This window comes from Python bivittatus, unplaced genomic scaffold (assembly GCF_059951505.1).
Source record: "Python bivittatus isolate LINGU-HERP-01145 unplaced genomic scaffold, Pbiv_v1 ctg000610_np1212, whole genome shotgun sequence".
Classification (NCBI taxonomy): domain Eukaryota; kingdom Metazoa; phylum Chordata; class Lepidosauria; order Squamata; family Pythonidae; genus Python; species Python bivittatus.
This window is the reverse complement of record NW_028277088.1, coordinates 30,467,709-30,485,928: the sequence shown is the minus strand read 5'-3', so window position 1 is coordinate 30,485,928 and position 18,220 is coordinate 30,467,709. Positions and strand designations below refer to the sequence as shown.

Genomic DNA, 18,220 nt, shown 5'->3' with positions numbered 1-18,220 from the left:
CCAGCCCTTTGGAACAGCCTCCCACCTGAGATCAGAGGAATCCGTATCCTTTTAAGCCTTCCGGAGGGCCATGAAGACCTGGCTCTTCCCCCAAGCATTGGGCTAGGATGGGGACTGAACTTCAAGGATGTTTGGCTGGGCACCTGGGCAGGAAGGGTACTTTTGATTTTAACCATGTTTTTATGGATTGTTGTGAGCCACCCAGAGTCATTATATGAGATAGGTGGCCATAAGTCCAGTCAATCAATCAATAAATTCATGGAAGGATATTTGGAAATCCAAGTCCACAAAAAATGGAACAACTTGAGTTGTTGAAAGGAAGAAAAATTTAAAAATTGACTAAAAAATCAGCCCAACATTTCTGGCACTTTTGTTGGCATAGAGAAGCCCAGCTTCCAGGGTGACTTTAGGCAAGTCATTCTCTCATCAGCCTACCTTACATGATCGTTATGAGGAAAAATGGGAGCAGGGAGCACTATGTATGCTGCTTTCAGCTCCCGATTGAAAGGCAGGATATAAAACTAATGCCTATCTATCTCTCTTAAAGTTAAATACATATTTTACATTAATTCTACAGAATGTATTTTTCTCATGGATCATTTCACAGTTTGTCTAGCTATAGAGCATTTATTTTAATTAGGATACTGATGATAGTTGCTTGTACATAAATTTTGTATGGGTATAGTTATGCCATAATTTAATCATAATCCTTAAAGTACAGAAGCTTTTGGCCCCAAAATTACCATGTACACCATGCTGAAATTTCCACTGCCACACCCCTACCCCACTTTATCGATCATCTCGATTAGGTGCAACTTTAACACGAGACCCAGTAAAAATGCATGTGAAAGAAAACAGATGTGCTGTAGTTCTAGACCTTTCTTTATGTTTGCCTGTCATTGAAGAAATTTTTGTTTCATGGCTTATGCAGGGAGAGACCATTGTCCAATTAAACCAAAAGATACTATTCTGTTTTGGAATATCTAAGTAGACCCACATTCAAGCTTGGTTAACCAAAGGCATCTAATTTCCATCATTTCTTTCAGGTTCGTCCCTATATTTGACACCTATTTGAAAGAAAGAACAGGCTGTGAAGGTTAATGGACTGCCTCGCCTAGAAATAGCAATTCCTACTCGTGGGCTAGATATAGACGAGGTACCGATGGAATGAGCTTCCCACGCTGCCCCCTTGACCTCAGCTGTCATGTAGAGAAATCAGCTTCGGTGGAGGTCAGAAGTACAGTAGTGTTTATCTTTCCCCATCTCCATGGTAACTCACTCCTGGGCCTTCCAATTGACTTCCAATTGTGTTAAACTGAACGTGGCTTTCTGACATATGAAAACCTACTCATTAAGGAGCAAATAAATGCAAGCAAACTCACTTTGCTTTCACCACAGCAGATGCTTCCAACACGAGCATGGTAAAGATGGAATGGCCTCAAGGCTCTCTGTATTCCATATCACAGATGATCTTTTGGTGCTAGACGTGCCCTCCCCTATCACCTCTAAATATACGCTTAACACTTGGAAAAGACAGTGTGCAGAGGCTGCAGTATATTCCAATTTGGCATTGTTAATCCCCTTGGCATCACTGGATTTAACCAGACATGATTCTGTCTTAGACTGCAAGTGTAAGAACCCTTTGAGGATAGACCAAAGATGGTTTAATTCAGTATTGTGTTTCTTCAGCAGCCAGATAAAGGGCTAAGGAACACAACTCTCTCTCCAGCAAGTGGTATTTAGAAGTATATTGATTTCAATTGTGGAAATTACATATTGTTTTCATCACTAGTTAGTCACTGATATAATCTTATTCAACCTTAATTTATTTACACCCTTTAAAAGCTGTCCAGAGTTGGTGAACAACCAGCATTTTGTGAGCAAATTCTGCATTCTGCTGCTGTGTGAGATGCCTCCTTTTTTGCCCCAAATCTCCCACTATTTGGCTTTACTGTATAATATAAACTTAGGTTCTAAAAGTATGAAAGTAAAGGAAAAACTTCTCTTAAACCACTTTTTTTTTTATCTAGTTCCCACATAACCTTTCGTTCTCCTAAGCTTTGAAGCCCTCAGTGTTGTAACCTTCCTTTGTAGGGGACTGGGTCATTTTAGTTCCCCCTTTGTAAAATTTGTCCAGATGCTTTTGGGGTATCTTGTCCACTGCATACTTTCTGAAATGTAGCAATCAGTGCTGAGTGATACAAGGTTTATCACACAAGAGATTTAAATGACTTAATATATTTGTGTTTTAATTTTAATCCATTTCACAATGATTCCCAATATGAAATTCACCCCGTACTATAACTTAGTGTTGCAACACCAAACACACTTACCTAAAGATAATTTGCACCAAAATCATTTATCAATATTTTAATGCAAGTGGGAAAGTTATTTTCAAGTGGAATGGCTGAGTTGCTGGTCTCTCTAATGTTTAACAAGCAATAGTTCTGTTCCAAAATCTCCAAGCTAATGATAGGCAGACAGAGACACAGCAGCACATTATTATATGCATCTAACACAACATCTGTATGCATATGTGTGTGTGTGTGTGTATCCATGTCTATCTCTATCATACCTATATACATATATATATGTATATGTATATACATGTATATATATACACACAGTATACATATGTATGTATATATGTATGAATATATGTACGAGAAAGAGTCTTGCCAACAAAATGAAGCCAATAAAATATATTTATGATTTCCTCCCATTGCTATAAATGATTACCAGTGAAGGGCTCATAAATTCTTCCAAATACGTGTGGCACAGTCTGCGATCCCAGTCATCAGTGATGTGTCCACCATACATAATCTCACCAAAGAGATAGCGCAAATCTTCCCAAGGAACCTATGGACACAATCAAATCAGTAACTGAATGTTAAGTCAGCTTATTTTCTAAAAGGACAAACTAATGTCATTTATGATCATAGTGTTGCAACAAAATTGGTGACTTTACCAGCATAACAACAAGCAAACTCCAAGCCTTTAAGATTTCAATAATTATCATGCTATACTTTTACTTTTGTTTTGCATAAAACTAGATTCATAACAGGAACATGGGAACAACATGCTCTGACAACATGATGTATAGAAATGGATTATCTTCTTCAGTTATTATTGTGAGTCAGCATATAAAACATAGAGGTATAAAGAGAAAGCAAAGAGTATATGAACAAAATAGCTGTGCATTTTTAAAATGTTCTAATATATTTTAATCTATTTCCTTAACATGAATTGAAATAAGTTTCCATTTACAGATGATAATGAGCAAAGCATGGTTTGTAATGTGCTGTTCAGAGAAAACCTGATTTTTGGGGTGTCCCAGTAATTTACTCGTGGTGATTTAGTAAATCTGGGACTTCTGTATTTAAGAAAAAGGCTTTTGAAAACATAGTTAAAAGAAATCAGATCATCAGCATTTTGTTTCCAAAAGGATAAATTGCTGAATTTTCTGAATTCATATGGATATGAATTACATTTATAGTCTAACCTGTCAATTTCAAAATTCTACACAATTTAGAATACAAAATATTTTTAACAAGCAAATGAAAAAAATATACATTTTTAAAAATCAAATTATTCTAAATCCAAAACCTATTTGCTAAAAAAAACGGACAACTTGTTCATGTGGTACATGAGACAATTTAGCAACAGATTGTTACATCATTCCCCAGCCTCAGTGTCCTGCAGGTATGTAGATTTTAACTCCAGGGTTCAATTTCCCATAGCAAAATGACACTAGGGTGGGCAAGGTTACATTGAGGTTACATGAGCCCACCAAGGGTCTTGGGTATGATCGTCAGAAACCTTTAAAAAATTAAACTTTTTAATGTAATGGAAGGAAAATAAATAAACTGGGACTAATAATTAAATTTATTTACACGTTTATTTTACTTTAAATTTAGATTAAATGTACATTTAAATATAAAGTCAATCTAGTTTATTGTCCTGTCCACATGTCTTTTATGAAATGCATCATACAAGGACGGCTGGAAGAAAGCTGCATATTGTTAAATTAGGACTACATACAAGCACCAATTCTGGAGTAGCAGAACAATAAAGTATCGGCAGATGTTTTTTTTTCTCCATTCTTTATAATTCATGTTTGGAAAGCTAGAGATACATGGGATATACTGAAACTTGGGATTTCATAGTATTTAATTGTACTATAAAACAAAAATGAAATGCCCTGAGGGTAGATCTGCACAGAGGGAAATTTGCAAAATGAAACTGACTACATAATTAAACGACAAATGTAAGAAACAAAGATTGTATCACCTAGCTTGAAACTGCAGAAAATTGAGTACTTTAAATGTCTTGCACTAAATTTCAAGGCGATAGTAGCATATCATGTAACCTGTTATTATACAATAAATGTCTAATATTAGAAAAGGGAAACAAAAGTAAGACAGCACTTTCTTCCTTACCATGCTACCATATTGAGCAGCAGCAGTCTGGAGCATAGAAATATTCAGTGTTAAGCCATTTTCAGCTAAACTTTGTTGGCTGAATGCCAGTGAATTTGGCACATAAATGGCTGTCTAAAAATAGGGAAGTGGCTTCTGCATCCATAAGGTAACCGTAGATAAGCCTAAGTCTATAATAAGAAAACCCTCACCCTTTTAAAAGAAATCCCCAAATGACCAACAAAGTCCTGTGAACTTTCTGGGTTGAAGGATAAGAATAATGAAAACATCTATTCCAATAGAAGAAAAGACATCTCACAACACATGGACAGACTCAACCATAGTCCCAGCTGGGAAACTGTGAGCATCCTAGACTAGGGAATTCCTGGAAGCTTGGCATTCAGACAAATCAGCCATCAATAGACACAGAAATAGATCATTCAGAAGAGATCAGAACATACTCTCTCCAGCAGCCAACACTCAGACAAGCAGGGATTATCAGCAGACAAACAATCAAGCAAAGAACAATACCCTAATCAAGGAACTACCAAGGGGAAAACCACACCTCCAGCAACACTGGCAAGGCAAGCTACTGTATAAAAACTAGGAGAAAACCCCACACTCACTAGCCCGGATGATGTTACCTAGTTGGGTAATGAAATGTCTGCAAGCAAACAACCAAGCTGAGAGAGCATCAAGGACTCCACAGAAAACACATACTGTCTGCAGAAAGGGGTTGTTGTTTCCTTTCTCCCGTCCTCAGTATATCATTTCTCACAAGGCCTGAATGGCAGACTAAAGCTGGAACCCCTAATGAGGACAGACTCTAGGCAGTGGAGAAATAACGTAGTATATTTTGACTATACCACTCCTATACAATACAGTGTTAATTTCTACAGTTGTGACTGGCATTATGTAACTCCTTCCCTTCTTCATTAAAAAATGCAGCATAAAGTTATTTTAACCATTAAGACATAACAAAGCATATACTGAGATTCACACATTAAGTGTACGCTGTTTCTTCAAAATGTGATATAAGCAACTTTTTCCATCTGATCAGAAAGAGCTTGAGCAAACAGCAGGGACTAGTTCATTTGCAAATAGAACTAAAACATTTTGCAAATAGAACTAAAACATTTATAAAATCTAAAGGATTTGTGTAACTGTGTTCATTCTGCTGAATTAGTATCAGTTGAGTTGGCCCTTATTTTATGAAAGCAATCAATGTGCAGAAAAAGGGTTCTGCAGTAATAGCATGAGTACAAAAACAAGTTTCAAGGAGCTTGCTATGAACACATTTCCTCTTCCTGAAGCACCAGAAAAGTACTTGATCTTAGTATCTTATTGTGTGTGTGTGCCTTTGAGTCAGACCTGACTCCTGGCAACTGCCTGGACAAGTCCATGCAGTTTTCTTGCAAGATTTCAGAAGTTATTAGCCATTGCCTGCTTCCTAGGGCTGAGAGAGAATGACTGGCCCAAGGTCACCTAGCTGGCTTCATGCCTAAGGTGGAACTAGAACTCACAGTCTCCTGGTTTTTACCCTGATGCCTTAACCACTACACCAAACTGACCGTCATTTGTTATGACCTTATTAGTGAAATGTATGTTCAAGTTGCACAAAATTCATTCCAGCAAGGCTGTCAACTTTATTCATGTACCTTTACAGGTATTCTTACACATATGCATAGGTGGCTTAACAGACTATATCATCTTCATGGTTTCTCCAATGACAAATAATCATAAACTGAATCAGTCATCTAATTTTAAAGACAAATTCAGTGGGAACATGCCCGAGAAAGTCACAACAAGGTGGCCTTCTTTAATACATAATAATGACACATGAAAGAAATGCACCATTATTTATATATATGAGGTGTTGTAAATTGCTTCTATGATCAGAATTAATTGTAGTGATTATTAATGCAGTGTTATGAACTGTCAGGTCTGCTGTATGTAATTACAGTTGTACAAATGCTTCATTACCTGCCTAATGAATTTGGCACATATGCATATATAAACCACTGCTTTTGCTAATATAATGAAGGAGAATTTTATTTATTTATTTATTTGTTTGTTTATTTTAGCTAAGCCAGTAGCAATGAACCACTTCAACCTATGTTAGAAAGTTTATGTATCCTCTGTGAGAATTTTTGAACTGTCTGATAAACAACAGGCATGTTTCCAGCTATTGCTTTTAAAGGCAAATTTATTACATTCTTGTTTAGTATGTTTGTTTCTAAATTCCAAGATTAAAAATATGATTTTGCCAAGAAGTTGCTTAATTTCTTAGTTCTTACTTTAGTGTTTGCTTCTAAATAATTGTAGAGCACATTAACACAGATGGTGAGGTCTCCCAGGTTAAAAGGGTATCTTCGATTCCATCCTTGAGGTCCAAATTTGAGTCTCCCAGCAACACAGGTGTGAAAGTAGCAGAGAGAAAAGAAAATACTTTTAAACTCCTGTTCTCGTGTACACAATTCAAGTGTATCCTGTTAAACAAAGAAATATGAAAACACAGTATTTGTATCAAATCACATCACCAAGAGGCCTTAGAGCTTACAATTATGTTTTCCATATAAGCAATAATTACATTTTTCACACAGTGGCACATAAACTATCTCTGGAAACAATTATGTCAGTTAGAAAGCTATGGAATATAATATCTAATAAAAAAGATTTGATCATTTTTCCCATGCTAAATTGACTCTATGGGGAAACCCAACATTAAAAACTGAGAAAAAGATGGTGATATGGAAAAATTGGATGGAAGCTGAGATATTGACTTTGGACCAACTGATAGATGATAAAGATGAATTTTTAACATATGCTGTGTTAAGAGGTAAATATAATCTATGAGATGTAACTCAGTGGCAACATTTACAGTTACAACATTTGTTAACAGCATTGTTTGGACCAGCAGCATTTTTAGTTTCTGAGACACCTGAGATACTAGAACAACTTGTTAAATCCTTTAAAACTAAAAAAACCTACTATTAGTATTTATAGGTATAAATCATTCTGGTATGCAGATGCTGAGAGATGAGTGGAACAAAGAATTAGAGGTTTCTGTATTGCCTAGACAATGGGAGGGTGTCTTAACTTCTATAGCATGAGTGTCAATGAGTGTTAAACTATGACTTATACAACAAAAAATAATATTTAGAATTTATTGGACTCCATTATATTTGTATAGAAAAGGATTGTCTAAGACAGCATTAAAGACAATGCCTCTTTAAAACACATGTTTTTACAATGTCCTATACTTACTAAGTTTTGGGAGAAAGTACGGGACCATATAAATGTAACTGTGGGGCAAAAGCTAAAATTTTCAGAGGATAATATTCTCTTGAATTACATACGTAGTACATGGAATTTGACAACTGGACAACATAAACAGATTCTCCATGCCCTTACTGTGGCTAAAAGACTGATATTGCAGCATTGGAAAGATAAATGTATGGCCCCATTTACTCAATGGATTGAAGACCTGATTGCACTTGCCACTTACAAGCGGATTGCCTATAGACATAGACTTTGTATGGACAAGTATAATGAAATGTGGGACTTATTTATACAAAATACAGTAGGTTAAAAAATGATAGTCATATAAACATATTAGAAATATATACATACTTGAATAATATTTGCATTAGATAAGTATATATAGAATTGTAACTGTTTATAATGAGAGTGACATATGCTATTTTTTTTTCTTTGTTGTACTTTTTCACTTTTTTGTAAAACAGTTTTTTTCTTTGATGATATATATATATATACACACACACATACATGATTATTATCATTGTGTTTTGCTTTTTTCTTTTTCTTGTTATTAATTAAAAAGCAATAAAAATAAATTAAAAAAACAGTGGCACATAAACTATGCCATGCAGAATCCATTAGCTAAAATATGCAAAATCTATGAACATATTCAGTTTAGTAAAAATTTTAAAAGAAACAGTGGAATTGTTACCATAGCAAGCTATGCATTAGTAACATGTTAAGTGCTATATTCCTCTTTTTGAATATAGACACCATTCACTGCACTATTATTTGGCAGATTTATTTGGCAGGTAGTATAATAAGACATTATTCAAAACTACATGCAACTCAGAACAACTTTTTATACTGCATTCCTCCATGTCATCTAAGAATTCACATGTTGATCAGGTACGTGACTTGATGCACAGGCTGTTTACTCCAATTGGGCCTGACAAATCTAGTCTATTTGTTCCCCATCTGATTGCAAAAACAGACTGACTGAAGGCATTTAGCAAGGCACAATATATAGCAAGGAGCATCCTAAATGGCTCAGGTCTCAGACATAATATACGTTAACTTATTTGAAGTACACAGATGCAATTATTTGTCATAGATACTTAGACTGGGAAGGAAAAATGAATCTACATGCTTCCTGTCCGAGTGATATTTTCTTGATATTGTAAAAGGTTGTGTAATAAGATGCCTGTTTCCCCTTGGAATGGCTTTTGAATTATAAATTCCTTAATTTATCTAATTCCTTAAATTCCTTACTTCCAAAACTCATCATCCTTTGGTATGAAAATCTGCAAAGCTATTGCTATTACCTGGTCAAAATTGTAGAGAGCAGCATGAAGGTTAGCCAGCATTCCTGTAGGAGGTTCATTAATAAGTTTAATAGAGTTTTCTAATATTCCTTGAGGTATAATGTGTTCTTCAGGAGTTGGAGCAGGTTCAGCACTGACAAAAAGGCGATAGTCAGGGTGACTTCCTTTACTGTATTTGCCCACCAGTTCCTCTAAGGTCCCCAGCCATTTCACAACAAGATGTATGTTCTGTTTAAGAAAATTCAAAATTTTCATTATAAGCACAACATTATTACTTAGAAATGGTCCTAGCTAATTATATTATCAAGTCCTTACAAAGCTAGGTAGCATTTACATAACCAAAACAACAATCAAAACAAAAACCAAAACAAATAGTAAACTCACAAGTGTAATTTCATTTTAAATTCTAAATTTAATGCGTAGAGGGAAATTAAACTTTTTTTTTAACTACAGAGACTGTATTTTAATAGCTTTTATATTAACAAGAACTTTATTATCTCCAAATATGCAGTAAGTAAGATTTTGTAAGGGTAACTTTGGCACCTTTACAAAATGGTAACTTTTTACCCATGCATTTAATTCTGCTGCCTCTCTACAAAGTTCTGAGAAGGCACTCAGAAGAATTTCAGAGGACCATAACTATTACAAATAACAGTATCTCCTCATCCCCACTGTCACATATCATTAATGATGAAGTCAGACAATCTCTGGAACACAGTGGATGAGAGACCAGAGGCGGAGACTGAACAGGTCTTGGATTCAAACCTCTCCTTTGAACCTGAACCATGAGATTGAATTTTAAAGCCTTTGCTTGTAAAGCAAACCTGCTTGCCAACATAGGTAATGCATCTGATGAGGGATCACAGGTGCTTTGGAGGGCTTGGATCCAGGCTGGAAAGCTGCATTTGCCAGGATGTCCCAAACTACTTGGACATCTTTCCTCTCAACTCAACTGTGGAAATCATTTTGCCAAAATTGGACTTAAAGTTGTATAAAACATTTACAAATTCTTTGACAACTAAGACTGCAAAATCACAACCATAAGTGTATTCCATTTGCAGTGATATTTGATATGATAATAACATGTCGTCATAATTGGGATTCTGCCAGGCAAGGTGGCACTACATAAATAGCTCCGCCCTCCCTTGTTCCTGTTGTAAGAACAAAACACATATCAAACTGGGGGCCAAGACTGTAATTCTATGATACTATCAACTCCATTATTGTATTTTATCTTATTTCCATTTCCTTTTTCAAACGATTTAGCATATTTGGTAATCAATATTTATCAAAAAGCATTTTTCTTTTACATTATTTCTTTTTTTTTCTTTCCCAGTATATTTATGTACTTCGGAGAAGGAAATCTCACTGCATTTCTATAGAATATGTTCTTACATTCTGTATTTTCAGATTCAGTCAGTATCTGTCTTATAGAATTAAAGGAAAAGATAATTATAAAATGTTTGGCACAACTGCTTTATATGTATATTTTAAATGATGATGCTAACACCTTTAAAAAGGCTGTACTACATCCCTCTCTGGATCCGGCTACTTTGGAGAAGTATTGCCCAGCCTCCAACCTCCCCTTTTTAGGGAAGGTTGTTGAGATGGTGCTAATACCCACATCAATGAAGCAAGTGGGGCTGATGATCTGAATGCTGCTTCTCAGTAGCAATGCTTGTCCTTTGGAATAGCCTTACTGTGGAGATCAGATTTGCTCCCTCTTGGACCTCTTTTTGAAAGGTGCCACAACTTAGCTCTTCCAGAAAGCATTTGTTAAATGGTAGGACACTATTTACATTTGATCATGGATTGTTGGTTATTCAAGTTGTAATTGTTACATTATTAAGTTCATTGGATTGATATTTATAATTTATTAACTAATTTATTTCTTTGCTGTGGAAGTTTTATTGTTTTTCTGTGTGGTAAAATTATCTGCCTACCTACCTACCTACCTACCTACCTACCTACCTACCTACCTTTGTTGTTAACTGCTGGGAGTCAGTCCAGATTATGGTGACATAGAAGTTAAATAAACAAACAAACAAACAAACAAACTTCCTAAAACTAGGGCCTAAGCCCAGGACCTGAAGTCAAGGTTCTAATGTTGCTTTTGCTGACATGTATTACTTTTTCCTAATGAAATGCTTAACTAAGATTGGCCACCCAAATGACAGAAGACAAGATCAAAAACACAGGAAGTTGTACTAAACCACTTTCCCCAGAACAGCGCTTCCCCCAGTTTATTGACACATGATTTTCCCTCGCGCTTCCTGCCCTAAGTAGTAGTTTGCTATGGCTAAGAGCTTATTTCAGTTATAAGACAAAGAAAAAAACAAAACCACCCAAGAAATACTCTATTTTGTTCTGCTATAATTAAGGCTGAAACGAAATCTCTCTTTAACACTGGGCAAAACTGCCTTCTCTCAGAATTTCTCAGAAAGCCATTCTCTTTTTGATCACTTCCATTACTGCTATGCAATGAAGCAGAGCAGGTACATCAATTGTATTGTTTTACACTTACCTGGAGAATAACCCAGTGCCCATCTTTGGCAGCTTTTTCTATTGCCTTCTCTGCCACAATCTCTTGCCCTTGTCCTAAAGAGATATTATGAAGTTTCCCACAGTCAATTGTGAAGCCAAGTTTCTTGCCTGCAAGTGGGGCAACAGGGGTGGGAATGGGGAAATAAATAAAAGTAGAAAGAGGGAGAGGGATGGAGGAGAAAAGAGGATAATGCACCAATAATTTCTCTATCACTGGAACAATGCACATATAAGCTTTTCTGTGAAGCACTTCAGTCAGCCCCATTTCAACAAGCAAAATTGTGAGCTCTCAAGAGCAGCCTTATGGCTAATATTAGAGAAGGAAAGCTGCAAAAATCTGCTCCCTTGGTTTTAAGATAATGAACCTTTTGACATTTTGATAGATGCTAGGTATTGTTACCAAGCTTTATAAAGTCATACAGGGGGTGCAAGTCATTTCCCTTATAAAAAAAGGGAGCAACATGTGGTAGCTATCACATCAGTTTTTTAACTGATTGGTTCAGGAGGAAAATGTGTTAGTTTCTCACCTTGTGAGGCTGGGGTCTAAATTGAGCACAGTCAGGTCACAGCTGTATTAACCTGGTATTCTCAGCAGAGTCAGTGGGGAATAGTAATCCTAAGTACAATGCGACAGCTTCTTACACAATGAATATAGTTTGTATAATGACCATTATTTAGTCACAGGGGGCGCAAGATTACACGAGCATGGAGAAAATTGCCCTCTGGCCCTCATCTAGTCAAAAGGTAAGAAACAGCACAAAAGAGCTTGCATTATGCCAAGCAGAGGAATGTTCAATCTAAAAATTTCTTCATACTGCAGCGTTAATAGCTCACACTTTTTATCCACTCTTCCACAGTGAATGGTGGGTTAGGGTAGAGAGGGGGAAATCTTTAAAAACTTAACTCCTGTTGAAGAAAACAATTCCAAATTTAAACCTGCTTTATATCGGGATAATGCTTGTTTGTGGGGTTTTTTTTGGTAAGCTTAACATATTAATTAAAGACCAACTCCTGCTCTAAGTCAAAGCAAGAGCTGCCATTGTTACCAGTCATAACTTAGGTATTAAGGGAAGCTCTGTGGACTTTGCAATCCAACAACTATTGGAGAAATGTTCTGTTACCAACCACATCAAAATAGCTATAACAAATGCCTATGAATAAGGGAATGGCAAGATCATGGTCTAAGACTTTGAGAGGCTAGCGCAAAAGGCTTCTTCATGTCCTGCTCCCCAAATCCCCATTGATTTTTGCCTATTTAAGTCAATGGACTTAAACAAACAGAATTACTTAAATGCAGGAATAAATATCAGGATTATATTTTAACATATGGGTTTTGTGTCTTGAATTCAAAGTATTGATCTTTATGATCAGTTTAAATACTGATACATCTTTTAGTCATACCTCTTTACATGTGGGGCCCGGGGCAATTGCTGCAACACATGCTTCATGCTTCCCATTAAGCATGCATTTCTTTTTCCAACCCTTCTTAACATAAATTTCCCTTATTCTCCCATCTAAAGTACCGTATTTTTCCATCAATAAGACGCCCCCATGTACAAGATGACCCCCACTTTTCCAACCCAAAATTAAGAAATCAATATTTTAAAGATAGTGCAGAACACATTTTTATTTAGTAATTAGTTAACATTTACCTGATACACTCGGTGGGAGGAGGTCCAAACCGTCTCTCTGCAGCTCTATTTCCATGCTCTTTTGCATAACTGATTACATTCAATCACGAGTGAAACTGCCGATAGCTTGTCTCTGCAAACAGCCTTCCTCTAATTGGTTTGTTCAGCATCAGCTGATGTCAGTTACATAAGGCTCGTGATTGGAGGAAGTCTGTTTGCAGACTCAAGCTATTTCACTCGTGATTGGAGGCTGGAAATAGGAGGAAGTCTGTTTGCAGAGACAAAGTATAGGCAGTTTTGCCACTGCGCGGTTCTCTCCTTGGCTGACTTCCTTGAATAAGACGCCCTTCAATTTTTAGCGTAAGGATTTTAGAAAAAAGTATCGTCTTATAGTCAGAAAAATACGGTAAATTGGTCTTTAGTTGATGAGGTTCACATGTTCATGGTAGTTGTCCAAGAACTATGAAAGCAAAAATTATTTATTCTGCCGCTCAGAGAAGGAATATAAGAAGTGTACATACTTTACTAATACACAAACTTCTGATTTGCATTCTGTTAACTTTTTGAGATTGAGAGAAGGGAAAATTTATGTTGCTGAATTTCCAGATCCTCATAATGTTAAACCAATACAATATTTGTATAATGAAATAAGGCTTACCAAGTGTCTCCATGTCTTTAAGAGGGTCCACCCCAGGAGAAAGAATAAAAAACACAGGAGTAGCTGGATTGCTTTCTTCATAGGACTTAGCCAAGTCTATTCTTGTGCCATCCACATACTTTGAACCTAGCTTTTCTTCTACAAAATCTCTATAGAAATATGTACATACATATAAATCAGAATTAGAAGCCATTAACCTAGGTCCTAATTCACAACCATGAGGACCTGTCTGAATTGACATTTTAAATCCATAAAGTATGAAGACTGCTCCTATGTAATATTTACTTCATATGTATCATTTGCCATGTGATTTTTCCACCACACCCTATGTTCTATTCCTAATAGGCAACCTTGGAAAAAAAAAGATGTGATGGAACAGGCAGATCTGTGAGACAAGCAGCTAGATATGAATAGATTAATACCTTTAAAACATGGTTAGTGCTATCTGGATGTGTGCTTATATAAAGCTTGCTACTCCAGATTCATTACAACTGAGCCTTTGTTTTCACTGTAGAGTGCTAAACAGCATAAGATGAACATGTTCAAACATGCAGATGAACATGTGAATACAGCACAATATACCCATTCAAATTTCTGGTCCTCTTCCCCCAAATCAGACTTTATACCTCAGAGCGTAAGTTATCCGATCTGGGCGTAATGCTCGTAGTATAATAAGTCTCTGGAAAGAAGTTTTATTTTTCCATTCCTGGGGTAGTTTTTCCTTTTCTGGGCATTCTGAATCCACCCATTTTTTCCATCTCTTGGCAGAACCTTCAATGTCTTTATCTAATCCTCGGAATTCATCCATTAAGGCAATGGCCTGTAATGCATTAATAGTATGCATGAATTGTTGGCTTTCAGATTATTAGGACCAAGAGAGAAATACCATCATATGTACCAACAATTTTACTGCAAATTACTGTATAAAGCATGATTCTCAGAATATAAGTTAATGTTAGCTAAATGCCCCCACAACTAAAGGCCCCAGTTAATAGAGAAAATATTAAGTCATCTTTCAATAGACTTCTCACTTCAGATTTCTAAAAAGTATTTATTTAAAACCAAGATGGAAAAATGAAATGCAGTATATATATTGAAAACTGTATGTCCTTCAAAGCAAAGCAATTTTAGACCAGTGTATAGAATACAATGTGCATTTAAACGTTGGGGAATTAGGGTATTGAAATAAAAGTGCTCATGATTAAGCTAACAATCACTCAGACATAGGAAGTGCTGCACTTTTGCAGTATCCTGAGATAAGAAATCTCAGAAAAAAGTATTTCTGTGCTTACCTTAATAGCACTCCATGGCTGAATTGTTAAAAAGTCAACTGGACTTTTATAAGTATGTTCAACTTTAAATCGTAGCAAGAAATTCAGCTCGGTGGGTTCTATTTCTTTATTCCTCAACAAAATCTAGGAAGTAAAGAGTGAACAAAAATATAAAGCCATTAACTTTAGTCTGCTAATACATATTATTCATTCATTCATTCATTTTATGAAATTTATAGGCTACCCCAATCTGTTATAATTCTGGGCAGCTAAGACATATTTCTTTCTATTACAGGTATAATTACCATTTTTATTATAAGACCATTAACTTTTGCATATATCTAATTCCTTAGGCAGACATTTATTTCTGCTTTTGATACAAGAATAGAGCGTCAAAGTAAAATATTCCATTCTATGCTTGCCCTAGTTTCCAGTTGCTCCTTCTCAAAAGGACTACCTCAGCTCTTGCTCTTGTTTTGTAGTGCCAATGTAATTTCTTACTTTGAACGTAATTATATCTACACATAGATCTGACCATCTAGTTTTAGTTAACGATTACATTAACTTAATAACCCCCCCCCCATGTATGTGGAGCTGGGCTTTGAAGAGATTAGTAACATGGACCTACCTTGAAATGTTCTAACCTCAAAATAACCGTTTTGAATTATATGAGTATAAAATAAAACAGGTAAGATTAAGTTTTCTTCACGGAGGAACAAAACATGCTATTTGCTTCAGGGTTGAAACTAAATAAATAAATAGGTGGTCTTGTTTTGAGTATCCTGTTCCAGGCACTGTGATTTATTGTTTAGTGGCTTGTCTTTTCCAAGATCTCCCAGCCTAACTAATTTAGCAGTGGAACCCTGATGCTATTGGTTTAGACTGGATAAGATGATGTGGGAACAAAATATTAAGAGGAAGGTAGAATCTAAGCACATGCTCAGAGAGAATATGTAAGAGAGTAAGGTACAGTAATTAAAAGAAAAGCAAAAACTTTTGTATAGGGAAGTTATAACTGACATGGATTGGTAGTCATGGATTATAGGTGGTTTGCGCTATGATTTATTTTGCAGGTAGATAAAGCAAAAATGTGTTCATACATTCATTACTGTGCTTCACACATATTTCTAATGCTGCTGAGGTTGGTTAAATTGCCCAGTTTGCTTGTGCTAAAGCTCTTTTTAGCAAAGGCTCATGAGCAACCCGGTATTTATTCTAGCTTTCTATTTCTTAAATAGAAAACAGAATTTTCACTAGATAAGAGTTGTACTCCCATTATTTCCTCTAGTGATTTATTTTAAAGTTTAAAAAAATACTTAACGAGCCATCCCTTTGGCCAATTTTCCTGCATTTGGGGTGGTAATACCATGCAGGAAGCATCAACTGGTTCTAAATTCCCATTATTTCCTATGACAAACATGGTTGAAACTTTTCAAGTTTTGTTCCAATGAAATTTGGAACATTGAAGTCATTATAAGCTTTATTCCATCAGAACACAGACAATGTGAAACATCCAATTGGATATTTTGTGTGTAACTGTTTTGTTCCAAGTTTATTGTTTTCTGTTTTGTATATATCACTGAATGGCAATTAATAATTTGGTTGCCAAATCTATCCTGCAGCTTTATACATATTAGTAACCTCAACTCATACAGTAAAAATTTGCAAAATGCTGATCTATTTCAATAAATGCATCCCCAACTTTGAAATGCTAATGCTAATAATAAAAGTAATTAAATTTTTCCAACCTGAAATATTGTGTGGCCAAGAAAAATGAGTTTGTCCCTCTCAAAAAGTCCCTGGCTGATATAAATGAAGGTGAAATATGTTATAGCTTCTGTCAAGTTGGAGATGCGCTCCTGGATATCATCTGATGCCTCTGCTCGCTCAATGGCTTTATGAAATACATTGTTGAAAGCCTAACAAAACAAAACAAAACAAAACAAAACAAAACAAAACAAAACATACATTTTTTTCAAAGTTTCTGTTTGGTAAGGAATGTTTTTGGCAATATACTAATGACTTCTGTAATTATAGGTGTAAAGATTTAGGCTACATAAAAAATTATCAGCAACATATAAGACTTCTTGACAAAGAAAATGGCCACCCCTCTTTTCAAATATTGTACTTCAATCTGTGTTTTATCTGCTGCATTTGGAATGTACTAGAATTTTAGTATTCTGAAACAAACATAATAAGCATAGATACACAGATATAATTCAGCAATATTATAAACTCAAAAGAAAAAATTGAGAAAATACTTCCACAAGTAATTCAGTCCTCAAATTTAAACAAAACTATACTGCATAAGAGCACTGAGGGAAACGATAGAGTGGGATCAGCACACTCAGGAATCCTTAATTTTGCAGAACACAACCCTTTCTTTCTCTCTTGATCTTTCTACTAGATCAAAAAGCAGATATTATAGTAATAACTTTTTTTGTGAATAAAATGTTAAAATTCCTTAGAAAAATTTCTTCCAAGTCCCAGAATGTTGTCTAGCTCTTTTAGCTGAACAAGTTAAGCTTCAGAAACCAATGTCAAGGGAGAACACTTTCTTGAAAAACAATTAGGACCTGATTATTGCACTGTAGAAATTTCTATGAGTAAATGAGGTAGGAAATAAATAAAATAAAATAAAAAAAATAGAATTTGAGAACTTCCATACATCACAAAGAAATTATGGAATCACAAAGAAAATATGGAAATTACAAACACACCTTGGTTTAGAAGGATCTCCAGGGAGTATATAAAAGGCAATGTGATGATCTGGATGGGATGTGTGATGATTTTGTTATAAAGGGAGTAGGTTTTACCACACTCACTTGATATACTGTAGTCTCTGAGGAAGTATATGTATTTAACTTGAAGTGTTTTATGAATCTGAATGGTTCTATTATTAGGAAGAAAGAGGTCTTCAGGCATGGAATTGTTGATTCTTTAAAGCAGGGTTCCTCAATCTTGGCAACTTTACGATGGGCGGACTTCAACCTTGCTGGTTGGGGAATTCTGGAAGTTGAAGTTCACCTGTCTTAAAGTTGCCATGGTTGAGGAACCCTGCTTTAAACTATATACTATTATTGGATTTCTGTTGCCAGGAATAGAAGGAAGT

General features: G+C 35.6%; 1 protein-coding gene across 1 annotated transcript in view; it reads right to left on the bottom strand.

Annotated features, from left to right (window-relative positions):
* The window catches only part of DNAH11 (dynein axonemal heavy chain 11), a 149,306-nt gene that overhangs the window by 5,539 nt on the left and 125,547 nt on the right, over positions 1 to 18,220 (bottom strand). The window contains exons 69-76 of the mRNA XM_088150680.1: positions 16,857 to 17,027; positions 15,130 to 15,252; positions 14,464 to 14,657; positions 13,838 to 13,986; positions 11,529 to 11,656; positions 9,005 to 9,232; positions 6,716 to 6,907; positions 2,740 to 2,859 (exon numbers count right to left, since the gene is read on the bottom strand). Of these exons, the coding sequence (XP_088006806.1) occupies positions 2,740 to 2,859; positions 6,716 to 6,907; positions 9,005 to 9,232; positions 11,529 to 11,656; positions 13,838 to 13,986; positions 14,464 to 14,657; positions 15,130 to 15,252; positions 16,857 to 17,027 (1,305 nt within the window). The remainder of the gene's footprint in view (positions 1 to 2,739; positions 2,860 to 6,715; positions 6,908 to 9,004; positions 9,233 to 11,528; positions 11,657 to 13,837; positions 13,987 to 14,463; positions 14,658 to 15,129; positions 15,253 to 16,856; positions 17,028 to 18,220) is intronic.